We start from the raw sequence: 25,817 nt of genomic DNA, 5'->3' as shown, positions 1-25,817 counted from the left end.
GACAGAATGGTTCAGCATGCCAAATATATCACTGTTCTGTCTTAGCAATTAGAATCTGTGAAAGGGATGAAGTTAGAATAAAGAACATTTCTAGCGAGGTTACGTTCCTGGTGAAGTCTCAGACCTCGGGGGAGTCAGCTGGGTCACAGTGTTTATCCAGCGCCCGTGGTGGGTGCCGCTGGATGAGAAGCCTGAGGCAGGCCTTGCCCTAGAAGCATACATGCTTCTGTGTGCCCTCTGGGTGCCTCAGTTTCCCCATTTGTAAAATGTAGACGGCTCTACTTCTAAGGGATTTCATTTGTATGACAACTTAAACCCTCCCTCTGAAACACGGATGCCAGTTAAATTATTAATAAATCAGATTGTTCAGTATCAGAAACCAGCTCATTCTCTCCTGCATTTACAAATAGACTTGTTTGTTTGTTTAACAGATCCTTCTGTCGTGCTTCCAGGCACTGTGGTAAGCACTTTACATAAAAACGTATTACACAGATGTTGTTAATATCCCCATTTTACAGATGAGGAAACCAAGACCCGGAAAGGACGCATAATTGGCCCATGGCCACTGGCTCTGGAGCCGGGTCTGAGTGCCGGCATCCTGGTTCCTACCCTGAAGGAGGGCACACGATGACCCCACAGCCCGGCCTGGCCTTCGCACAAGCAGGTGGCTGTTTCCACTGGGGACGCCTGTGTTGGATGGGTTCTCTTTTGTGTCCCTAAATGTGAGGCCTTTTGAGGAAATTATTGCTTCTGCCTCAGGGTTCAATAGCTTATTCATGCAATTTGTGGTGGAGTTCAAATGCAGGAAGATGGGTTTTCCGGGAGACCTCTCTATTTCTGTTTTGGAGCAGCGCCAGCTTGGCCTCGCCCCCTCGTCCCCCTTCCCCCTCCCCCTGAGAGTGTAGAGGGGGCCCAGGGGAGTGGGGGGGAGAAGCGGCCAGCTCCGGCCAGCTCCCTGCTGTCTGGCTGTGGACGCCACGCCGAATCAGAATTCCGGTTTCCGCTTCCTTTACGTTCATAAGCCCATCGTTTGCGCTGTAAGGCAGAAACAGCAGAATTCACCAGACCCTCTGGTAGAATTGGGCGTCACCCCCTACCCCCAAACACTCCCACCATCAGAACAAACAAACAAACAAGCAGCCGCCATTTTCCAGCCGCATCTTCAAGTGCTTATTACTCTGCATAGGAATGTCATATATTTTACAAGAGATTTTCAAGGCCTTTTTGTAACAAATTTCTCCTTCCTCCCGTGTGTGTGTGTGTGTGTGTGTGTGTGTGTGTGTGTGTGTACCTCAAGTGTGTCCTTTGGAGAAAGACCATCTTAGGTTCTGCATTGACATGTTTCCTTGATGGTTATTTTATCAGCATGTTTTTTTTAACCTTCCATAGATATGTATCTGCCTCCAAGTAGCATTTAATGAAGAGGTGTTTGAAATAAATCTCTGAAAACAAAAGCTACTTTATTCATCATTTGCGTGGAGAGCGGCCAGGAAGGCTCACGTGTAAAATGCATAGTTAGAAGCGGAGGACTGTATTTGTGCGTGTGCCTGAGCGTGGGTAGATATCGATGGTGTTAATAAAATCCTGGTTTCAGTTCCTTCTCTGATCGGAATAAGAATTAGGTTACATGGAAACTAACTGACAGGAGGCAGCAGAAGGCATAAAAAGGCATTGTTTTTGTTATTGTAATGGCCCTCTTCCCCTGTTCTTTCTCATTCCAAACCATGGGCTAGAGACCTTTAGGAATGACTCTGTATAAAAAGAAAGCAGAGTTTTGTGAAGAAAATAAATATTTACTTTTTTGTAGATTAAAAATAAAAACCACCTGTACTTTTTTCTTTCTTTTTTTTTCAAAATTTTTAACATCTTTATTGGAGTATAATTGCTTTACAATGGTGTGTTAGTTTCTGCTTTATAACAAAGTGAATCAGTTATACGTATACATGTGTTCCCATATCTCTTCCCTCTTGCGTCTCCCTCCCACCCGCCCTATCCCACCCCTCTAGGTGGTCACAAAGCACCGAGCTGATCTCCCTGTGCTATGCGGCTGCTTCCCACTAGCTATCTATTTTACATTTGGTAGTGTATATATGTCCATGCCACTCTCTCACTTCGTCCCAGCTTACCCTTCCCCCTCCCCGTGTCCTCAAGTCCATTCTCTACGTCTGCGTCTTTATTCCTGTCCTGCCCCTAGGTTCTTCAGAACCATTTTTTTTGTTTTTTTAGATTCCAAATATATGTGTTAGCATACTGTATTTGTTTTTCTCTTTCTGACTTACTTCACTCTGTATGACAGACTCTAGGTCCATCCACCTCACTACAAAAAAACCACCTGTATTTTTTTTTTAAAGGCTGTTGGTCCTTAGGATTGGCTCCTTGATGTACTAAAGCCCTAGTAATCATAACGAGACTCAGCCATGTTATTTAGAAGCCTCGTTATACTACCTTCCCTGTAAACCACCACCGTTGAGGAAGGGGGTTAATCAAAATGTGTGGTTAACCGGGAGCTGTATAACTTAGCGAGAGGACTAATCTTCAAATGACTGAAACAAAATGCATTTTAAAACCTGTAAAAATGCAAGTAAAAACTGTACCAGACATCATTAGTGTTCAATCAGGACCTTAGCATCAGGCAGCACTTGAGGATGTGCTTCTGTGAAAAAAGTGGGTTAATGTTCTGGGACCTACTTGGTATTCTTTGACTTTTGTCAATTCATTTCACCTCTTTGGCCTTCATTTTCTTCATCTATAAAATGGGAATGCAGTGGTTTCTATTTCACAAAGGTCAGTTGAACTGAATATGTAAAACAGTAAGTGTCAGAATATCCCTACGTCTAAGATTATTTTCGATTGTCTTCCTATTATAGAGGCATTGTAGAGTGGTGGTTAATAGCATTTCAGATAAATAGAGTCAAAACAACAGGATTTATTTTAATTGAGGAGATTTCAGGTGCATGAGGAAAAGGTGAGACCGTAAGGTAGTAGATTTCTGTAAATGAAATATTTTCCAAAAGTATACAGTTTGTAAACATTTACTTGGTTTAGAGAACCTGTACTGCTCAACCCATAATTTTCAGTTTCCATTCATGTGGCTCCAGATCCTATGCTTTCTACATCCACATGATCCATACTGTGTTTCTGGCAAAAGAAGATTTTATGACTAAATCTGGGGACATGGCTTCCGTTACTTGGAGATTCACAGAGCCTGTTAGTGTTTTAAAAGTTCTGAGATGTCTTACTGTAAGAAACCTGAAAATAGCATTTCCCTAACTTATTTGACCATGGAACCCTTTTATTTGTATTTATTTTTGTTTGAGAGTTGGAGTATAGGCATCCATTTATTGTTTGAATAGGCCTTGATGGCTGTGATCACAGTATTTTTCCTATAGGAATGAATAAATTATTATTTTTCAGTTTTACCGAGATGTAATTGACATAGAGCATGGTACAGGTTTAAGGTGTACAACGTAATGACTTGACTTACCTATGTTGTGAAATGGTTGCCACGATAAGTTTAGTCAACATCCATCATATAGATACAAAAAAGAAAAAGAAAAAAATTCTTTTCCTCGTGGTGAGAACTTTTAGGATCCACTCTCTTAGTAAATTACGTTGGTTTCTTATCAGATTAATTTGGAATTGTTGGTAATAAGCGAGAAGCAGAGAGATGGGTGAGGATCTAGAACCAGAAGCTAGTGTGGACTTGGCCTCCGAGTTGCCCCTTCAAGCCCCGGCTCCCCACAGATATTTCCGTGGAACCTTCTCAAGAGAGCACCTGTAACATCCCTGAGGTCCAGCACCCCTGCCGCCTCAAGTTCACAGCTCTGCAGGTGGGCTGCCCATGTTCAGGTCTTGGTTATTGTGACCTTGAGCCCATTACTTAACTCTTTGAGCCTCAGTATTTTCATTTTTAAAAGGGGGGCAATAATATTTATCTCATAAGGTTGTTAAGTGAGGTGATGTATGTTTTTATATGTTCTGATAATGAGGTATGATTGTATGTGAATTATGAGATAACACATTGACAGACATGTGAAACTCTGGTTTTGGAGGTAGTGGGGGCAGAGGATGGCCTGAAAGCACTTACTGGCCTTTTATTCCCCAGTTAAGACGACGGCCATCTCTGACAGCACCCTATATTTGAAGTTGACAGAGCTACGCAAAAGCCACAGTGAAGAGGGACGCGTGTGTGACCAGTGTCCTTTTACAGAGTGAAAGACTGTCCTCCTGCAGTGCATGAGGCTAGAGCAGTGGTTTCCGATGTTGTCTGTGCATGGCGTCCCCTGGGGAGTTCTGAAAAGAGACTGATGCCCGGTGGTGCCACCAGGGATGTCGATTCTGTTGGTGAGGGGCTCCGGTACCAGCCAGCCGGAGTGAGAACCCCTGGGCCAGAGCACTGAGGTCACGGCCTGGGCCGTCCTCTCTGCAGGTTGTACCTGGTGTCACCCTGCACGAGGATATGCATTGGCTGATGCAGGATGGGCTGGGCGTGCCAGCATTCCCTCAGCTCCATCCCCGCCTCTGAGAGCATACTCCCAGCAGATGATCTGCTGATCGGGCTTTGGCTACCAGAGGGGACTAACAGCCCCGTCACATTCCTCTTTTACCCCTAACACCAAGCATGTAGTAACTGTCGCATTAGATTTTCTCTTAGTCGGTGGAAGTATAGCTTTTGAAAATGGGGGACCAAGAGTTAAAGGAACCGCCCAAGTCACCAAATCTAGTAAGTGGCAGAGCTGGGATGTCCCAGCTGAGCGATCGCCCCCTAGGCTTCATTTGAAGATGCAGGAGGTCACCGTGCCTGGCACGTGGTGAACCCGAACTCAACGGTAACCATTGTTGGGTTGTTCATCTGATGAATTTCTTTTAAAAAGCTCACAAAACAAAAAGACAGGGATGATTAATCATATCTTACCTTGTATGGTGTTTTGTAATTTATAAGGGCTTTTAATATCTATTATCCCATTTAATCTTCATAGCAGTTGGGTGATGTAAGGCTCCTGTCGCACACAGGCATCTAGGAGCCTGGAGCACGTGGTGCCGCAGCTCACACAGGGGCAGGGGCTCCTGGGAGACGTGGGGAAGGTGGGGCGGCCGTCGTGCATTCTCCACATTCAGGGGGCCCCACAAGGGGCCCTGGCGGTGAGGTGTGGCTTAATGGTGAATCGGAGGTTTGGGGCCACACGCACCTGTGTTCAGACCGCACCTCTGCCGTCACTCGTGACTTGTTAGGTGTGCGCCCGTGAGCACGACAGCTGCTGCCCCTCCGTTGCCCCATCCACCTCGCCTGGATGACGCGGCCTGTCTGACCCCACTGTGAGCATGGTTGCGTGAACGTGAGAACCTTATGTCGTGTACAGGTAACCAGCACACGTGGTGGTTGGGGGAGAAGAGAAGAAATCCCAAAAGTTGCCTTCGTGGCTGAGCCAGTGTATGGAAATATCCTGTTCACTTTGCGTAAGGGAAATTCATCATTAATGAGCTTGGAATGGTACCTCTCGAGCGACGATTTTGCTTGCTCATAGCCTCAGCGATCTTGCAGAAAGTTTATCTGATAGAACTCCGAAAAGCTTGTCTTTCCAACTGTGAATAGTTCAAATTTTAAACTGGCAGGAAACCCAGGGTCACTCCAGGTGACAGGAGTTGTGATTTGAGTGGAGGTGAGACACACGGCTCGGGTAACCCGTGGGGTAGAACACTTGGGTTGCACTTGGTCCTTGTAGTTTAAATTTTGGGGAGACCCAATCTGAAGAGGAGCGGGGGCCGGTCCCCCTGCCTCACTTGGTTAAACCCAGCACCTCCCCAGTGGACTCGCCCCTCGTGGCGGCCCGGGGACAGTTTTGCTGGGACGACAGTGTGGGATGCTCAGCGCTTTCTTCTGCAGATGTGGAAACTTGGTCCCAGAGAGCTGGCAGCGCATCCACCGGAGAGAAGCAGACTGGGGCTCTGTGCTGTGGGCGTCCTATGGCAGCTTCTTCCCCAGAAGTTACTCACTGCCCATCTCTCTCTCCTTGTCAGGTTTGGCCTTTGACCAGACAGATGGCCCAAAACTTCTTAGGATGCACTCCATGTTTTCTTACTTTAATGAGCTTCTCTTACTGAGACTTTTACTTACTGGATGGAAAGTGTGACTTCCTCTGGGAACGGGAGGGTAATCTGGTGACCGCAGTCAGACTTTGAGCCATATTTACACAGACGCTGTGTCAGCCCCTCTGCTCCAGGGCAGGGACCGCCTTTCACGGCCGCCTTCCCTCGAGCCTGTGAGCTCTTTGGTGGCAGGGACGGGGTCTGATTAGCCAGAGTGGGCGGCTGGTGAACACTGGCCGACTTGTTCCCTGGCTCCAATTCAGAGCACCTTCTTCTGCCAGCTGCCACCTGAGTAGGGCATGGGGGCTTCTCCATCAGAGCCCCGTGTTTACCTTCCGTTTACCTTGAACTGAGGCATCGATCACACCTGGCCTCTGTGAACTGCGTTGTAAACTTTGTTGGACTTATGTGGATTTGGTGCAAAAGAAAATAACGCTTCACATTTCTCCCTAACGTGAGGAAGTTGAACTCACTGTTCTTGTTACTGAAATAGAATCTAATATTAACAGGTGGAATTTTATTTTAAATAGAGAAAAAACAATTAAAAAAATATGAATGCATAAACTGTGGCCATTGTTCCCCTCTGTGACATAATTTCTCTGGGTAAATGAGTAAACACTGATACCATTTTTTTCTTTAATTTTCTCATTATCTAAAATTTGGAAAATAATGTTTACTTAGGAAGTATCATAATACAATGGATACCCAAGAAGCAACCACGCAACTGTGATCACCAGTGCTTTGCATCTCGAGGGTTTTCCTCCTACCCCATCCCACCCCCCTGCTCCCACTCCTTGCCCAGAGCAGCTGCCATGTTTTGTCTTAAAAATTTAGGTCGCCACGGTTAGCTTTCTGTTCCATATCCATTTCTACCCTAGGACTGAGGGTTGATATTAGACTGTTTTCTGGAAAAACCAAATCAGTAGATGTTTTCGGAAGTAATTTGCCCAATGCACCTCCCCTGGGGCCCTCTGTCACCAGACAGGATGGAGAACAAAGCTTTAGACACAGACACAGGGTGGGGTCTGCCCCCCAACACCCGCCCCCAGGGGCTAATTCTTTGGCCTTACGGGGTCAGGAAGAAATACGAACACCTGTAGTATCAAGGGATCTGGTTTAAGAGGAGCAGCTGACAGGGGTGTGAGGGGGGAGGAGGACGGGGGGAGGAGGACGGGGGGGAGGAGGGGAAGAACAAGGTCGGATCCAAGGGAGCCCGCTCTGTAAAAGACGTAGAGTTTGATGTTTACTCCAGTTTTCAACAAGCCGCTGGGAATCAGCTGTCTTAAGTGCTCCAGGTTAATTTGTGTCGTGCTCGTTTTCCTCTGAACACAGGAGTAGTCAGAAGGCCAGCTCTGCACGAACCTGGCCAAGTCCAAGTTCCCGGCCCTCACAGCACATGCAGTCCCTGTAAGAATGGGAACTCGCAGGGTGGAGACGACATAAGATAAACAGGAACCAGAAGCAGCTCAACGAGGCCCTGCTCAGAGCGCGTACCATTTTCAGGTTAAATTTGGGGCCGGGGGTTAACAGACCTAGTTTCCCATTATGTATTTTTTTCATCTAGAGCCTCCATTCACTTACCTAAGGCGTATGGGAGGAAAATATCCATCTCCCAGTAAACATGGTTACCTGGGAAAATTTATAATCATCAAACTATGTGACCTCACTTAAAATACAGTGATGGCATAAGGCTGTGAAGATACGGACAAGAAATGTAGTGGAAGATTTAAATGATTGTGCAAAACTTCAACAAGTAGTTTACCTCTGAGAGGAAAACGAGAATTCAGAAGTATTGCTGGCTCTGAAAAGGCTCAATCTTTTAACGTGAAAAAAGTGAATTCAAGAAATGTTGTCTTTGACAAGTTCTGAAGATGAGATAGAGACTAAATGGGAGAAGTTTTCTATTCTAGACACCCTTCTTTCTTCCACTGTTACATTTACTTATTCATTTATCGTTTTCATAACAATTTTATTGAGCTGTAATTCACATACTGTACAAATCACCCACTTAAATTGTGCAATTCACTCGTCGTCAGTACATTCACGGAGACGTGCGACCATCTCCACAATCAACCTTAGAACATTTACATCACCCCTAAAAGATAGTCTTTAATTTGTAGCATTTGTCTTCTGTGTCAGCCCTCTGCCAGTGATCTGGGCTGCAGGACCCACCCCCCTGCAATTATTAACCAGAGGCGCAGACGAAATTTTACTTGAACAAAGATTTCTGAAGCTTACTTTTTCCATTGTTTCTTAAGTTAAAGACTGTTATGTTCAGGCAGCGCCCTGAAGCCTTGCTCTACGTCCCTTACGTCCTACAGAGAACGTGGGCCGCGTGCAGTGATGGAGTTCTCCCACCTGCCTACCCAGAGTGGCAGAAGCCATCCTTGTTTTTCTCATGTGTGGCAGCATATGATTTGTTTTAAATAAAGCTGCTGGGAATCAGCTGTCTTAAGTTCTCCAGGTTAAAGCTCTCTTGAGCTTGAAAGTTAATTTGAGAGGATTCAAATCCTGTTTCTGCTCTTGAGGAGGTCAGTATGTATTTGGGGGCCATGGTACAGAAACATGGAAAGTTAATCCAGTCCAAGGTTGCCAAAAGGGTTGTTCCACGTGATTTCCTTATGGAAATTCTTCGTTTCCTGTGAATCTTCAAATAGAACTGAAATTCTGTCAAAAGATAAGAACAAACATGGGAAACTCCCTTAAAGTTTGGAAGAATGCTTAGAACTTGGTGGGCCTCCTGTGGTTTCTCGGTGAGGTAACAGAACAACAGTTTCCTGCGTTTGAGCTGGGCCTCCCTCCGACCAGTGCGGTGTGCTCCTGGCACTCAGTGAAACTAAGTAAGAACCAAAACAAATTGTTGGAACAGAGTGAGAAAATCTGTGAACGTCAAGGCAGCATGAGTTAGAACAACCTGAATTGGTTTAGTACCAAACCTGGCAGCCAAATTCAAGAAGCAACTTTTTATTACAAAATAAGTAGATGGAATTAAAGTAAGGGCTGTAAGGAGAGTAATTGGTAGTGCATAGTCTTTTTATAGGAAAAACTAACTTTTAAGTTCATTTAGGTAAGAACACAAGCACATAGATGGTAAACAGACTGGAAGTGCTTATAAGTCAAGATAATTAATCGAAAAGATAAATGAGTCATTTGCCAAGGAAATGTCATGGAAGGCACCAGAGGGATACATGTTAGATTTGGTCTTATTTACACAGTTTTTAAGTGCGCTGGATAGACTACTTCTGGGGACAGTACTGGAAGCTGAGCTGCTTCCCCTTGTCCCCTTGTTTTAAATGGAGGCCTTACAGCGTAGGGGGTAAGAGCACAGCCTGGCCCTGCATTTGACCTTGGCCCTGCTGCTTAGTGGCTCTTTGACCTTGAGTACTTCAGCTAAGGTCTGCAAGCCACAGTTTCCTCGTGGACACGGTGGGAACAGTAAGAGTGGCCGTGTCACAGGAGCATGCTGTGTGTTAGTGAGACGACCCACGGAAAGTGCCAGCGTGTCCCTGGCCCACCGTACCCACGGGTGGCAGCTGCCAGTAACATAATCACCGTAAAAACCAAGGCGCAGGTGTGTGGTCTCGGAAGAGAAGCATAGCCCAGAGCAGCTGCAGAGTCAGCCTTTGCCCACACGTAGCTGTGGCTGAAAGCTGAGTGGAAGTCACCTTGGTGTTTCCAGAACTCTGTGGAGAGCTTGACGGGGAAGCGGACCCTTCCCTGTTAGAATGACTGTTGAAATAATGTTTAAACCAAAAAAAAAAAAAAAAAATTTCTGATAGCTTTGCCTAAAGGGAAGAAGCCAGAGACTGAATAATGATGGACTCGTACAGAAAACCTGCCCTGTTGGGCAGATAATCTGTATCCTCCCTCAGCAGTGTTAGAAAAGAGACGGGCGTTTCAGTTAAGAGGGAGGCGCTGATGTAGAAACGACTTCCTTGGAGTACAAGCACGGGCACACGAGGCTGCGTTACCGACGGCGGTGTAAGATGACCTTCCTCGGGGGGTGTTCCTGAGCAGGTACAGGACTGGGGCATGTGGACTTTATCGTGGATGACAGGAAGGGCACCTGTGACGTTTGCAGCTTGGAAGGTGCATGGAGACATTTGTATCTTACGTATCGGGAGCGGTGAGCCCAGAGCAAGGGGCCAGCTAGGACGGGCACCATTAAACCAAAATCTCACTTTTTCGACTAGCCCCTTCCCCACCCCGGTCGCTTCGGTACCCGGGTCTTGGACAGCTGTCAAAATCGCACATCTGTTGAACTGTCCGAATCTGTTCTGGCTAGAAAACAATTAAGGATGTGCCTCATGAGTGTCATTTCATGGCACCTTCACTGCAGTTTGCTCAAGTAGACACCATCTCCATTTCACAGGCGAGGAAACTGTGAGGTAGGTTTTCCTCAGACGAGTGAAGACACCTGCAAGGCCAAGACCAAGGCCTGATGCTTGGCTCAAAGCTCCAGCGAAGCCAGCTTGAGATTCGACAGCTGTTCTTCCGCAGACGGTGGAGGCGCCAGCTCCCCCTGGTCCTTCCGCCACGCCCAGAAGGATACGCTGCCACAGAGGGGCCTCAGCAGACCCATTCTCCCCCGGTCCTGGGGGCTGAGGCCCGAGGCCCAGGTGCAGCAGGGCCGGTTCCTCTGAGGGCTTGGGGGGAGGATCCGCTCCCGGCCACCCCCCCGGCTTTGGCCATCCCTGGCATCCTTGTCCTGCAGACGCGTCACCCCTGTGTCCGGCTTCCCTGCGTGGGATCTCCTTGCATGCACATCTCTGTGCCCAAATTTCCCCTTTTCTAAGGATGCCACCCCAGTGACCTCATTTTAACTTGAGTGTCTCTGTAAAGACTTTTTCTCCAAGTAAGGTTACATTCTAAGTTATTGGGGGTTCGGGCTCCAGGGTATTTTCTTGGGGGGACACAACTCAATCTGTAACAGGGTAGCTGATGGCACCACCAGTTGTGGAATGCCCTGCTGCTGAAGAGCCGGGTCTAGGCCGCGCCTGAGAGGTTTCCCGCCCCGCGGCTTGCAGGGGAGACGAGGAGGCGAGGAGGGGGTGGTCTGTGCAGCCCCTCGCGGGCCTCCCAGGTCCTCAGGGGGGATCACAAACGGCTGAGGGGGTCCAGGCGAGGCTGCAGGCATCATGTCACACAGCTGGTGAGCGGGACCCCTGTGCCCGTCCAGATCGGCCTCGCTCTGAGCACATGATCCTTGAGGCTTGCTCTCCCCCTGGATGCACTAAATTCTTTCGTCAACTGGTTGCTGACATTTTGCTTCCGTCTTGGAGTCACAGGTTAGGTTCCCCGGAGAGCAGACTCTCAGACAGAGGTTAGCCTTCTGGAAGCTTCTAACCAGGTGCTGTCAGGGTCCACACCTATGGAGGGGGGAGGGAGGGAGCAGGATTAGACAGAGAGGGAGGGGAGGCTGGGCTGTGAGGCATTGACAGCGGAGGCCTCGGCCAACCCCCGGGAGCTCTGAAACAAGGATGGCCCTTCAGCGTTGTCCCAGGCGGCGGCAGTAAGGGCTTTCTTAGTCCAGCCCGTAAAGAGCAGAGTTTTAAATTTATTATATAAATATGACTGCATTTCAAGTAGCTACCATAAGACAAACGATGATGCCTTCATGTATGCTTTTTATTATCATAAAATATACATCCTTTCTATGTACGCGTATAAAGTAGACACACATACATGTATTTATTATGTTAGTAAAGAATGATTGATATTTTTAACTCCCTTAGTACCATAATCTCAATTGTCTGTATTTGAACTCATGACACAATTTTGAATATGGGTCAAGGACGGGGGGGAGTCCTTATTCTGACTCCTTGAATGACTTTTACTGGGTTTGTGAATCCCAGATGTTCTATGGAAAAATCAGTGTTTGTGAAAGTATGTACTTTTCTGGAACAAGAATTTGAATCTTTCATCGTATTCTCAGAGACATCTGTGTCCCTCCCCCATGAAGTTAAGAACCATTGTGTAAGGAAATTTAGAGTCAGGTCGTTGTTGCTTTTTTTTTTTTAATTTATTTTTATATTTATTTTTGGCTGTGTTGGGTCTTCGTTTCTGTGCGAGGGCTTTCTCTAGTTGCGGCGAGCGGGGGCCACTCTTCATCACGGCGCGCGGGCCTCTCACCGTCGCGGCCTCTCTTGTTGCGGAGCACAGGCTCCAGACGCACAGGCTCAGTAGTTGTGGCTCACGGGCTTAGTTGCTCTGTGGCATATGGGATCTTCCCAGACCAGGGCTCGAACCCGTGTACCCTGCATCGGCAGGCAGATTCTCAACCACTGTGCCACCAGGGAAGCCCTCGTTGTTGCTTTGTAAGCTGCTCTTTACCGTCTCCGAACACACAGCCATGATACATAAAAAGAGAACGTGAAAAAGTCAGAACCATGCCTTCCCCTCTTTCCCCTGAAAAGATATTTATCCACGCACAAGAGACAAACACGAAGACAGAGCAGAGAGTGAGGCCGAAGACGCTGCGGGCTGCAGGTTCCTAGGCAGGGGAAACAGTGATTGGCTCTGGTGGGGACTCAGGATGTGCTGGTCCAGAGCGTGATCTCTGCTGGGAAGTAGGGGCAGGCGGTCCCCTCCTCTAGAAGGGGGACAGCCACCACTGCTGCAAACTGCTGCCTGCTGTGACCTCTAGCTCACAGGAGCTGTGAGCCCAGGAAGAGAGTTGGCCTCTTCATCAGGAACTGAGATGAGTCACCACTATGGCATCATCAGCCCTGTCACCATCGGGCAGGAACCCAGATGCCACCACCAACTAGATCTGGGCCAGGAGCACAAGGGGAGGGAGGGACCACAAAAACCTCTGACCAAGGAGGGGTGGTGAGTGAGAGAACACTGCAGCTATTCCCATCCCAGACGGGCCTGCAGACACACACCCCAAACCACGTGAAGAGCTCTGACCTGAGCGTGTCAGCCAACCAAATTCACACTCAGAATCTGAGTCACTGGAGAGTAAAGTAAAAGCAAGAGGCATTCTTTAAAAAAAAAAAAAAAAAAGCCTAATGTCCTCAAAGAGATTAATGGAGGAATAATAACCATAAAAACAAGAAGAAGAAGAACAGGAAATTCTGAATAAGAGGCAAAAACAGGCAAAAATGAAGTATAAGTAGATATGGAAAAAAACAATTAGAAATATCAGAAATGAGTAATAGATTCACTGAAATAGAGAAGAAAAAAAAAAACAGATGAGACTAGACTCAGCTGAAGGGAGAATTAGTAAATAAGAAGCTGTTACTGAAGAATTCACCCAGAATACAGCACAAATATATAAAGATTAAAACCCGAAAATCAATCAGGTAAGAGAAATGGAAGATAGATTGAGAAACCCCACAATATGGAGAATTGCGGTCCTAGAAGAAGAGGACAGAGAAGTCGTGGCTGGAATTTTCCGACTTGGATGAGTACATGAACCCTCTGAGTGAAAGCACACGCTGAGTCCCGGGCAGAATACCCCAAGATAAATGCAGGCCCGGCCTCATCAGAACCGCCGGGATAAAGGTGAAGCCCTTCCACGCTGCCGGGGAGAAATGACAGACTCCCTGCGCAGAAGCAGCTCCGACCGACAGCAGACTTGTCGTCATTGCTGACGGGTACAGAGAAGTATTTTCCAAGCGCTGAGGGGAGACAACAGTAAACCTACAATTTTGTGCTTTGCCGGCTGATTCACGAGCGGGGGTTTCAGCCGTGTCAGTTCTGAGAGTTTGCGTCCCACATGCTTTCACTGGAAAAAAAAAAACGATGAAAAGATATTCACGTGCAAGAAGAGAAGGGAGAGAGGGGAAGTTTCAGGAGCTGTGAAAGGCCTCCGGTTCGACCCTGCTTGCAAGTTCGCAAGGAACCAGCCACCATTACTTTAAACTCATTCCCACTTGTTAGCTTGACCTAGGTTTGCAGTGCAATGGTCTGGGTTTTTCTCCTTGGTGTTTATGTATTTACCGTAACACATACCATGTAATTTTCAACGTCTGGGGGCCTGTGCTCTGGCTGACTGCGCCATCACGTTGACGCTGTTCTCGGGTTCCTGACACCAGTGCCCAGTCGGGCCCCTCCTCCCGTGTCTGTCATCGAAGAGGTGACTTCATGCTAATTCTTGGCAACCCCTGCCTCTTATCGAATACCCCTGAATTTCCACGCTCCTTAAGTGGAAAAGGAAAAGCGCTGTGTAACCACCCAACTGCCACCATCTCGCAATGTTACATTAACCCGCATATTATTTATCACAGCATCTTGACTCCAAGAAAACAGGGTGTTTTTCAGGAGCTGTGGTGCTTTGTCAGGAGCACCTGGGTGGTAGCTTTATTATGTTCGTTTGAAATGTGTGTTCTGAACCGATGCTTTTGACAACTTTATTGATATTTCAAGTTGAATAATCATTTATGTTTGAGTACTTGGTTCTTCAGAGGTTTTGCCATTTAAAAAGTTTTATATTTTTCTAATCAGTGATTCACCAGGGGGTTTACAGTGATATCAGGCTTGGTGTAAATCAGTTTATAAACTTGTTCTTAGAGATTGGCAGATATTTCCTTAGTTGTATGGATTTCATAGTTATATAATGAAACGTTTAATGAAACATTTTTTATTGTGGCGGTAACCTACAGACTTACATAACATCACAGCTATCTGTATATATGTGTGTGTATGTAATATATAAATATGTATTTGTGATGTACGTGTTTAAGCCATGTAAACAAATGTGGTGACTTCTAAAAATATCTAATTTTAAATATGTATCTATTATAATGAACTAGTTAGTGAGCCCTAATAAAGTGGAAAAAATGGGGTAAAATGGGGGCATGGCTACCTTTATGTCTGTCACATCCTTAGAAGCATAATTTGAAAAATAACCCCCTATATAATTAATAATTAGAAGTACTCCCTTAATAATTAGAAATACTAACAAATAATGACATTACTAATTGAAATATCAATTTTGACAAACCCTTACTTATTTCTCTATTAAAACGGCTTCCTGAAAGTATCACAGAAGTTAATGAATTGCTTGTAATTAAATGTGAACTTTTCTCCTCTAGTATTCAAATGGAAAAAAACTGAACTATGATATATTCAAATTGCTTTATACTAAATTAAACATTAATGGCAATGTGAGTATAATATATGGTAATGTTACACATGAGAGTGATAAGCATCTATAATATTCATAATGGAATTTGCTAATTTTGAATATTGACTTATCTTTTAAGTTCATTTTGTTCCTGAAAATTCAAGTGCTGAAATAATGTCTTGCCAGCATTTTCTAACTAGCACACGTGAAACCGCCATGAAAAACTTAAACGTTGTCATCCAACTAACAAATCAATCTCTTTTTTCTTCTCTCATTTTGTTAGCCTCTCAGCAAATACCCTGCTGTGATCAATGACATCTCATTCTGGTTACCTCGCGAGAATTACACAGAGAACGATTTCTATGACTTAGTCCGAACAATTGGAGGAGACCTGGTGGAAAAAGTTGATCTTATAGACAAGTTTGAACATCCAAAGTAAGTAAGAAACTTTCTGAGTTTATCCTTTTTTATTTCCATGTGGCAAATGGCATGTGGAAGTATGTAAAAAAATTTTGCTGCAACCTATTGCATAAGAGACAAATGTATTCTGAATTTATAGTGAATATTCAGCATACCAGAAAACTCTTTTATATCAGTACTTTCTGAAGATCTTTCTAAAATACATTTTTAATCTTTCCTGCCTTAGTAGACAAAGAATATGAAACAGAAGGTTTTAAATATTTTGGAGCTTTTTGGTATTGTTTTGGGAAGTGATCTCTTACTATATCACATTCCAAGTACCAAGGAAATGAGGCAGAAAGAGCAGTTTGTGGAGAAAAAGCTGTTTTGTTAGTCTCTCACTGAATATTTATTAAGCGCTTAGCACACGCCAAGACCTGTATTACGTTCCAGGAGTTAAATGTGAATCTAAAAGTGTGCTCAAGGACTCGGGGAAACGATATCCCCTGAGCTCTTGCGTGTTTCTCTGTTTATACTTAGATGACAGCTTGGCTGGTTATAAAATCCGTGGCTCGCCCTTTTTTTGGTGAGGGTCTTGTAAGTGTTGCTCAGTTGTCTTCTCAAGTTTAACTTGATTTAAAGAAATCTGAGGCCGGGCTTGATTGTTTTCCTCTTCTTCCTAAAAGATTCTTTATCTTTAAAGTTTAATAACTGCAGCAGGATCCCTCTCAGTGTTGACCTGCTCTCCCTGGTGTGTAAATCCTTGTCTCTCCCGGATCAGATTTGGCTCCGCCTGGGGTCTTAGGGAAGTTTTCTTGAATCATATCTGTAAGGATCTCGTCTGACCCCTCCCTTGGGGATCCAGACATGCATGCCCCGCCCCTCTTTATCTGACTCCTCTGCCTGCTGCTGTTTTCTCTCCAATGTTTTAAAACTCTCTCTCCCGCCACTTCCTTTTGGGTGCTTCCCCGTCGTTACCCTCTCTGCCCACCTCCCCGCCCCGGGTCTTCTGTGGTCTCTTCTTGCCCACACTCCATTTCCATCTTCAGTTACTTTGCTTCCCCTCCTTTTCTGAGTTCTTCAAGCTCGCATTTCAATTCTCCCTGTTTTCTTCCCGTCTCTTCCCGGAGTCATTTCTGCTTTGTGATTTTTCCTTCTTAAACAAATTGCTTCGTTTGGTTTTTAAAATTCACTGCAAAATACTTGGCCAGAAGTTTCATGTGCTCTAAAGGCAACATTTTTCTGTGACTTCCCCGTCAGTAAGTTTTTCTGCCATTTTTTCTTACCTTTTTTTCTATATTTTGGTTGATGCATCAGCGGTGTGCGTGTGATTGCCTTTTTGTCACTCGTATTTGAATGCATTGGATTTTCGGAACCAGCTCTTTGCACAAGGTTGAGGGCTGAGGTGGGGCTGGCATGGTGGGAGGGGCTAAGGCCGTCATTCAGGACTGCTGTTTTCACAACTGTAAGGCGTTTTTTTCCCTCCGCTGCCAAAAACCAACCTCTCTTTAAATATGGCTCATTCCTCTCTTAGGTTCTTTGTGTAGGTCTGCCTCCTGCCCCAAATCTGCACTTGTTACACACAGATTTACCTTTGTTTACCCCAGTTTTGACCCATGTTGGTGATGTAGACTTTGCATTTTAAACTGGAACCCTTGGCTCTGAGGAAGTATTTATGCTGGTTTTTTCTGAGACCTGCCTATCTGTTCCTTCTCTTCACTTCCTCCCATTTGGCTTTTACTTGGTTTCAGCTGCTTTGGCAGATTTTAAATATATTTTGGAGCTTGCAGGTGATATCTGTCTGCTAACTTTACAGAAAATAGACTCTGTGGGGTAGCCCGGGGCCCTGGCACAGTAGAGAACCTGCCCAGCGCCTGTACTGTCTTACTAAGGGGCTAGGATGGCAGTAAGGTTCCTGTGGCAGAGATTCCTAGTTATCTCTCAACATCCCACCCCCCGTTATAAAAATACATAACTTTGGTTTTTATCTAACCAACCTAGCCAACTAAAAGTCTACACTTCTGAGCTTCCTCTACAACAAAGTGTATCTATGTATCTGAGTTTACCAGTGATTTAGAAGTAGAAGTTTTTAGTGGCATTTCCAGAAGTTTCTTTAAAAACTGGGTTGAGGCTGTCCTTTACCTTTCTTCTACCTGGATGTGGATGTAACGGCTGGTACCTTGGCAGCCATTCTGGACCATGGTGTCACCTTGGCAGTGGAAGCTGTGTGTGGGGAACAACGGCACAGAAGTTGCCTGGGTCTCTGACACTGGGGAGTCGATTCAGTCGTAGACTTTCACAAGAGAGAAAAGTATCTTGTTTAAGCCACTATTTTTCAGATCTTCATTATGGACAACCAAAGGTAAACCATGCTCTTACAGCCCTGAGGAAAAGGACACACTTGAGGAAAATAATACATTATTTAGTAATGGTGGCGCACTGCGTACTGACGCTCAGGAAATATCTAGGGCAGGGGGTGGCAGACTTTTTCTGTTGAAGGCCAGATGGTAAATACAAGGGGCAAGCCATAAACAAATTTACCCACTGATTCTTGAGTGCCTGTGTTATAGGAAACGTTGGCTTCACTGGGGGGCACAAGGCAAGATCCCAGTTCTTATGGAGCCAAATAACATAGGAGAAATGAACTTAGCAATAAAAAACATAAGGTACAATAAGCTTGGTTAAACCTAATCAAGACCTGCCTGCTCTCTTGCACATAATTGATGCTCAGTAACTTTCATCGACTTGAAATGAGAGGCCCGTGTCTAGGGCTGTAGATTCAGAGGGAAGAGGCCATCGGTCTGGGGAGAGTTACCCAGGAGCCAGGATAGCCGGCCCTGTGTGTCTGTCTCCTCTCTGACACCTTGTGAATGACACGTCCCCAGTCCTGATTGTGATTGTGAGTCAGCGCTCTTTAGTGGAAACGTTCAGTTTCTGTAAAAACAACTCTGGGTTGTTAGGCTGTTTTGTTGCCAGGACAGAGTCCCTCATGGTGGCCTCTTCAGGACAGAGGGGATTTATTTAGGATACACCTGAGTGAGGGCTGGAAAGCTACTCAGAACCGAGGCAGGTCTGAGACCAGAGACCTTCTGCATCTGGGCCCCTGGCTCTGTCCCTGTCCTCGCCCCTCCTGGCCAGCGTCTGTGTCCTCCGTCCCCTCCGCCACCCCCCACCCCATTCACGTCTCCGCCCCTTGCTGCCTTGGCCAAAGTCTTTTCTGGCCCATCCCCTCCATTGTCCCAGTACCAGTTCTGGGAGGAAGCAGCCTAATTAACTGAGCAAACCGTCATCCCCCTTGTTGGGCAGAGCCCTTTGCGCCAGGCTGCTTCCTGAGGTCTGGGCAGGCTGTGGACAAGCCACTGTTGGTTCAAGAGCCCGTTGTTGGTCCAGTCAGGGGCCGCCGTAAACCGCCCGGCCCCGCTTTCTGGACATGAAGCCAGAGGCCGCATCTTCAGCCAGAAGGGTTCACTGGGCAGTTCTCAGAACAGACACGGGCGCACTGCCTTCCTCCTCCCCGCGTGGGGCTCGGTTACCGGCTCCTGCCTGCTGGCCCAGTCATGTCTTTTACTCTTCATTTGCTCTTAAACTTCTCCAGGCTGTCCCGCTTGAGGGACACACCTTGGGGGCTGAGGGCACAGTAACTCCCTCCACCCTCCCTCAGGGTTTATATTAGCGGAAGGAGGCTCACTGCCTGATTCTTGGTGGATACTTAATAATCCTCCTTCATTCCTTGGAGGAGCTTTTATTAGATGACTAGGAATGCCTTATGGCATTGGAGGGGGAGGCGGTGTAGTCTGATGGAAAGAGCTCAGGGTTCAGAGTCAGAAGCCTTGATTCCCGACCCCTCACATCCTAGATGTCTGGTACTGGGACTCCCTGAGCCTCAGCGTCCCCACCTACCAACTTAGATGAGCACGAATGTCGTCTTGAAGTGGCAGCCGCAAACATAAGATGAGCCTATCTATGTGAATGCTTTGAAAATCGCACAGAGTTCTAAAAAAGTTGCTGGGTGTTAGAGTATAAATCAGTAACTTTCACGGTCAACCTGTGTTGTTTTTTTAAAATAAAGAATGACCTCAGTAGAGCGAGTCAGCTGGGGTTTGGCAGTCAGTACAGATGATGGGGAAGCTCTGATACTAGAGGGAAGAGGATGAGACTTCACACAACGCTGTCATCTGAAACGGTGCCTGGTCTTCCTGCAACTTGAGGAGTAAATTTTTAATCAGAACAAAATAAAAACACTTCGTGCAGTGGCATAGACGCCGGCCAGCAGGGCTCTGTAGTCCACAGGACCATTCTCTGGGTTGTATGTTGGGAAAATGCTACGGGCAGTGGCAGGTGGACTGACGTCTCTGGTCTGCATCTCTGGTCTTGTTTCTTTAGACAGAGCCGAGTAAGTGCACTTATTGGAACTAAAAGGTTGGCCAGCAATGAGAAGCCAACTCCAGTGATCTTGGGAGAGCTCGTCAGAAATTGTGTCCCCTTGAAACTGACAGTGTGCGGTACCAAGGAGACGGCATTAGAACTCTCCTGTCTCCTTGCTCTTCCTTCATTTTTATCGCAAGGCTGGTGGCATGAGTATCAGAACTTCTATTGTTGTGGTTCAGACAGCCCGGAAGGCAGTTCTAAGAAGACTATTTTTGGCCTGATATTTCTTTTTCCCGATCCCGTCCCTACCCTCCTTCCCCAAGCCTTCTTTTTAAAGCAGCCCACGAGGTGTGCGCTTTATTGTGATCACAGAGCAGCCGTGCTGGCCACCAGCATGAGACGCATTGAAACGATTAGTTCAGTCCCCAAACTCCCTGTTCTGCCTTGTCCCCCGGGACCTCGCCATTTGCGGAAGGATCCTTCGGGATTACCCCGCAGGCTGCCCAGGCCCCAGAGGAGCAGGTCTGCACAGAGGAGGGAGGGAGGGAGCCGAGCACCTGCTTGATGCTGGTGAGGCTGGGCCAGAGGCCAGGCGCCCGGTGAACTGCGTCCTCAGTGACCAGCTGTGTCACTGCACACCTCTGTGGAAACTAACCAGGAAGCCACTCTTTCCTCTTGAACTTGCAGTGAGCAGTTTTCCGGGGGTCCTCTGGCCGTGTCTCCGCTTGGCATCCTGTGTCCCTTTTTGTAGTGTGGAGACTGCACGCCCTCTTTCCAAGATGCCAGGTGAGGGTACCTCACGCCCCTTGATGGTGGCCTGTCCGCCCTCACAGGGCTGATCAGAGAGAAGCAAGTGAGGACGAGCACCGAGGGCAGTTGCGCGGGGACGGGACGTCTCCGATCTGCTGGCAGAAATGGGATAGGGAGCCCACCATTTGGGGCAATTATGAGAGAGGCTTTCAATCATTTTGGGTCTTCAGAGTTTTTAACCCAGTTCACAGGGTCACTTCTTTCCACGGGCTGCCACCCCAATGTACGCCCAGAGACAGCCATGGGAGTCAGCGCTCGCCCGCCCTCCCTCACCGTCTGTCCCCGTGTCTGTCACCTCATTCTGCACAGCCCGCGGAGGCTTGGCCCCGAGTGTACTGCGGCCCTCAGAGTTAGTCGTGTTGTCCTAGCGACCAAGAGCCGCATGAATCCGAATCCGGCCGACGCCGTGCGGCCTCAGACGCGCACATTAGCATCGCCACACGGCTGTGCTCGTTAGAGAGTCGGGGGCCGAGTCTCTGCAGGTGGGCCTGCATGTGTAAGGATGTCTCAGGGGCATACAGATGAGGGCTGTTTGGGACAGTCTTCAAATCTTCAGGGCTCTGAGCAGCAGAGGTGCCCTGGTGGACCTGGGCCTCACCTGGCTGGTGTCCTGAGCAAGAATCAAGCCTTCTCTGCCACCAGCGCCTCTGGGCTCCAGCATCACGCGGTCCGGGGCCGCGATTCACACTGCGAGCCAGCGGGGGCAGCACCGTGCAGCCGCCCCAGTGTCTCCTGGGCGACTTATTTTCCTTAACTTGGTCAAGCTGAGGCTCAAGCAGCAGCCAGGAGGTGTACCAAAGAAGGCAGGGGGCGGCCCCGTGTGGGATGAGGGGTCCCTCCAGGGGGAAGGACCAGCGATGTACACAGGTGGGCCCAGTGGTACCCACCGTCTAGGGTGTCTGTCTTTAGGGACTTGGTAGAGGGCCAAGCAGTCAGTAGCACGGGGAGGTGTGAGGCGGGGCAGACAGGCTGCCCCAGAGGAGCCAGGCTTCGCGGCAGCCGTCCAGCCGCCAGTGGAGTGGAGCCCGGCTCAGGCTGTCTCGGAGGACCGTGGGGGCCACTTCCTGGGGTGCGAGCCCCGGGCCTTGAGGCACGGTCACCAGCAGGACTGCCTGGATGGTCTGCTGGGAGCTGCTGGCCCAGGGCTCCTGCTGGTCTCCCCCCTCAGAGTTGGGATCGGACTCCGAGTCAGAACGAGGCAGAATCTGAGACCCGGTGTTGGGGGGACACGGGGAGCGGTGAAGTTAGAAAACCCAGGAGAGCAGCAGGTCCTTACAGGAGCGTCCTTCTGTGCTTGTTTCGTTTCGTTTTAATAGTCCATAGCTTCTCTGTGGTCTGTTTATTCAAGTGTAGCTGGGGGCCAGGGAGGGTGTTATCATCGTGGGAATTTGATCGGGGTCTAGTGAGGAAAGAGCAAGGTGGAATGTTCCATGAGATTTACACGAGGAGAGAAGGGCGCCTCAAGGCAACGTGGTACAAGGAGGGCATCCCCGTCTCAGTGGGGCCGCTCGTGACGGTGAGAGGACGAGTCAGACGCCGAGGACGTGAACGAAGGAACCTCTGTTCCGCTGTCACGGTGGTCACCACCCACCTGCTCACACGGGTCTCCGTCTCCAGCAGAGGCCCCTCAGGGTCTTCTGGAAGCCCCAGAGGGCGTCTCGTGTGTGTTCACCAACAACCCTACTCCACTGAACGTGGCGATGACCCTCATCAGGTCCCCAGGGTTTCCGGCCGGGCATCGCCGGTCGTGCCGCTTCCCCAGCAGGCACGCTGTTGAGCTTCGGCGCCCCCGTGGTGTCCTGTGTGTTCCAGGCTTGTGCACAGCTGAGTCAGGTCATGCTTGTCACCTCTGCCTGAGCCCCGTCTTCCCGCCTGCCTCGTAGGGCCCCTCCCGCACGTCCTCCCCTCGGCTTTTCCCTTCAGGTAACACATCACACAAAGGCTGGGGATTCCAGGTCGGACCTGGCGAAGTCTCGTTTACACTAACACCTTTTCCATGCGAGCGCTGTTCAGAAACGAGGACAAAATCAGCAAAATGCCAGTTGCCTTACGTAACTATTTTGTAAGATGTCTCAAGTGTGCACTGTTTCTCAGAGGAGAAAGCACACCTCACACAAGTGTTTGGGTTCTGTGTTTGACAAGTGTGGCCACTTTTCTTAGCCTTCACTTGCTCCTGAAAGAAAGTGACAGTAGCAAGATGAGGAGAGAGGAAACTAGTAATGAAAATTAAGCAGGTGAAATATTTGTACAAGAGATGGCAGCCGTGGTCTAGACATTTACACAGAATTTTACTGGAATAAATAATCACTTACCCCAGCTTTCGTTAAATATGGTAATTTCTCCTAGGTCATCTGTCCAGTCATGCATCCAGGATGCAGTTTTTGAAATTCTGTGGTGATGGTAGAATGAGTATTTCTAATACATTCTTCTGTTTTAACAATTGCCATATTGCATTGCATTTATTCATTTTTCCACCCTTGCACTGTGAATTAGTGTCAAGCACTGGGTCTTGAACTTTCTACTATCTTTGGGTTTTAGAACATAGTAACCACACTCAATTAAAAAATCTTAGTGAATGAATGATGAAGAAAAAGAAAGAAAATTCATACGTTAGGTCATGTTTTCTCAGGGATATAGCAGACATCCCTTTCCATGTAGACCAAAAAGACACCCCAGTTGGTAACATTTTCTGGTCGAGTGACCGGAATTCTTTCCTATCAGTTACGATGGTTTCTTACAGGAGAGAAAAGTGGGGTGAGGACTGATACGTAGAAACAGGAATTAGGTTTCAGTAAGTTGGGTTCTGAGTAAACGGCTGGTTTAAAAATAGTGCAGTTTGGACCAAATGTTCAGATAGAGAAAAGGAAGGAAAGAAAAGGGGGAAACGGTGTTTTTAAGAAGGTTGGTCGTATCCTATATAAAATATATTTTAAAGCTCTGAGCTCCCAGGATCAGGAAACTGGGGGTGTTGAAAGTATGCAAATTATCCATGGTTACCTAGAAAACCCTTTTCTGATTGGAAGAGGGGAGATCACAAGGCAGGATAGAAATTCAAGGAATCAAATTATAATGTGTTTATATGTATGTTTGTTTGCCACAAGATGAGGAGCGAGGAAAATTTTTGAAGGAAGCTAACATGAAGGGAAGAAAAAAGCTGTCTGCACAGGGAAGGCAGAGAAGCTTTCGATCTCCTGAAAGTGGAGTTTCCAAACCCTTATGCACCGAAGCTGTCCTGTCCAGAGTCACAGGAGTAGTGGACCCTGGCGTCCTTTTCTGGAAGCAGCTTCCTCCCCCAACGTGTATGCAGCGTTGATAGGGCAGCTTGCACACCGGTCCGGTAGGTCTCTGCCCCTTGGCCCAGCTGACTGGTCCAGGGGTGAGCACCTAACAAAGCTGGGCAAATGGGCCTCTTCTCGGTCTTGTTTGGGTGGAAAACCAAAGAGAGCTTTTAAGCTGTAAGTGATCTTCCTGGGAGCCATCTCTGGCCACGTTTCCCAAGGTGAGCAGAGAGAGAGGGAAGGAAGTGGCGGAGTAGAGACGGGAGGTGGAGGGAAGACGCTGGCGAGGCAGAGTCCCCCTTCCCGCCCTGGGCTGGGGCCCAGCTGCACCAGCCCTTCCCACAGTCCTTCCTCAGACTCTGTAAGCCAGTGCAACTCCCCGGTCCCTTAAGCTCTTGGGACGTGGGCTTCCTTCCATTCCTGGAGACCAAATGAGTTCCTGTCGCTTTGGGCCCTGGAAGAGGGCAAGAAGGCAGAGGAAACAGGCTGAAGCCATCAGCTTCCTTGTCAGAGAACTTGGAGCAGCACGGAAATAAGCTGCAGCTGGCCTTGGTCTCCAGATGTCTCTATTCGGTGTGAGTTTTAAATGGTTCTTTTCCTCTGAGCTGGAGTGGCTAAAAATTAATGTTCTCTTGGTGTGACGCACTCGTTCCAGGGAACATGCATTGCACACTTACCCTGGGGGAGGCACCATGCTATCTGTGATACTCATGGCCCGGAAATACCGAAACGGTGTTTAGAAATGGGCTCCTGTCCTCAAGGCACTCACAGTCTGAAAGGAGGTCGGTGCAGATAGATATTCGCAGTCAGGGTGCAGTCAGAGGCCTTGGATGAGCGATGCACCACCGAGAGTTCAAAGAAGGGCAGCGCCTTACTTTGCCTTAAATGCTCAAGAAGCTTTTACAGATCATGGTTCAGCTGAATCTTGGAGGCAAACAGGACTTAGCTATGGAAGGGGCCAAGGCCGAGCGGGCAGCTCGCGCAAAGACAGGAAGACAGAGATGGGAGAGGAGTTCAGAGTGGCTGGCGCAGGCACACGGGGGTGAGGATGAACCGCGAGCTTGCAAGGGGTCCAATTGTAAAGGCCTTGAATTCCCTTATAAAAACGTGGACTTATCTGGTCGAGCATGTGGGGAGTCACTGAGCTGGTTCAGCTATTTGCAGTTTACAGAGGATTATCTGTCTTGCCTGTGGCAACCGTGTTGGCCAGGGGTGAGGGTGGTCGAAGGAAAAGATGTAGAAGCACACGTGTGCAGTCTGAGTGAGAGAAGATGCGTTCTCGCCGAGACAGTGGCAGGAGCCTTGTGGGAAGAAGCTGGCTGGTGGGGGAGATACTTAAGAGTTAGGATCCCCGGGAAAGGTGGGCTGTTGCAGGGAGAGAGCACGGGCGCAGAAGGAAATACAGCTCCCAAGACCTGGACCTGTGTGACTAGGAGGATGGAGGTTGATGGTGCCATAAGGGAGCAGGTGGGGGGAGCAGTCTTTGGTGGAGATTATTTGATTCCTTTGAGCTTCTTGGCTTGAGGTGGGGCACACAGGAAAGTTGACCTAAGAGCCCCCGAGGCGGGGTGGGGGGCCAGGATTAGAATACATCCTCGGGAGTTGGAGCACCGGGTGTGACTGGGACCCCAGAAAGTTCTAGAACAGGAGAAGAGGTGGATGAGAAGAGAGCCCCAGAGAAGGCTTAGAGGATAGGAGAGAGAGAGAGAGAGAGAGAGAGCGAGGGAGGGGCTCAGCAGGGTGACCCAGGACGTCCAGCTGGCGGAGCGCGGTGATGGGGTCCAGCCAGCGGGCACCAAGGC

The 25,817-nt window shown here is 48.0% G+C and overlaps 1 protein-coding gene across 4 annotated transcripts in view; it reads left to right on the top strand.

Moving 5' to 3' along the window:
- The window catches only part of FARS2 (phenylalanyl-tRNA synthetase 2, mitochondrial), a 393,466-nt gene that overhangs the window by 243,538 nt on the left and 124,111 nt on the right, over positions 1 to 25,817 (top strand). For all 4 annotated transcript variants that reach the window (XM_068558492.1, XM_068558489.1, XM_068558490.1 and 1 more), the window contains one exon: positions 15,444 to 15,595. In XM_068558492.1, the coding sequence (XP_068414593.1) occupies positions 15,444 to 15,595 (152 nt within the window). The remainder of the gene's footprint in view (positions 1 to 15,443; positions 15,596 to 25,817) is intronic.

The sequence above is a fragment of the Eschrichtius robustus genome, chromosome 12 (genome assembly GCF_028021215.1).
Source record: "Eschrichtius robustus isolate mEscRob2 chromosome 12, mEscRob2.pri, whole genome shotgun sequence".
Classification (NCBI taxonomy): domain Eukaryota; kingdom Metazoa; phylum Chordata; class Mammalia; order Artiodactyla; family Eschrichtiidae; genus Eschrichtius; species Eschrichtius robustus.
The sequence above is the reverse complement of the archived record's forward strand: the minus strand, read 5'-3'. Positions and strand labels throughout refer to the sequence as shown.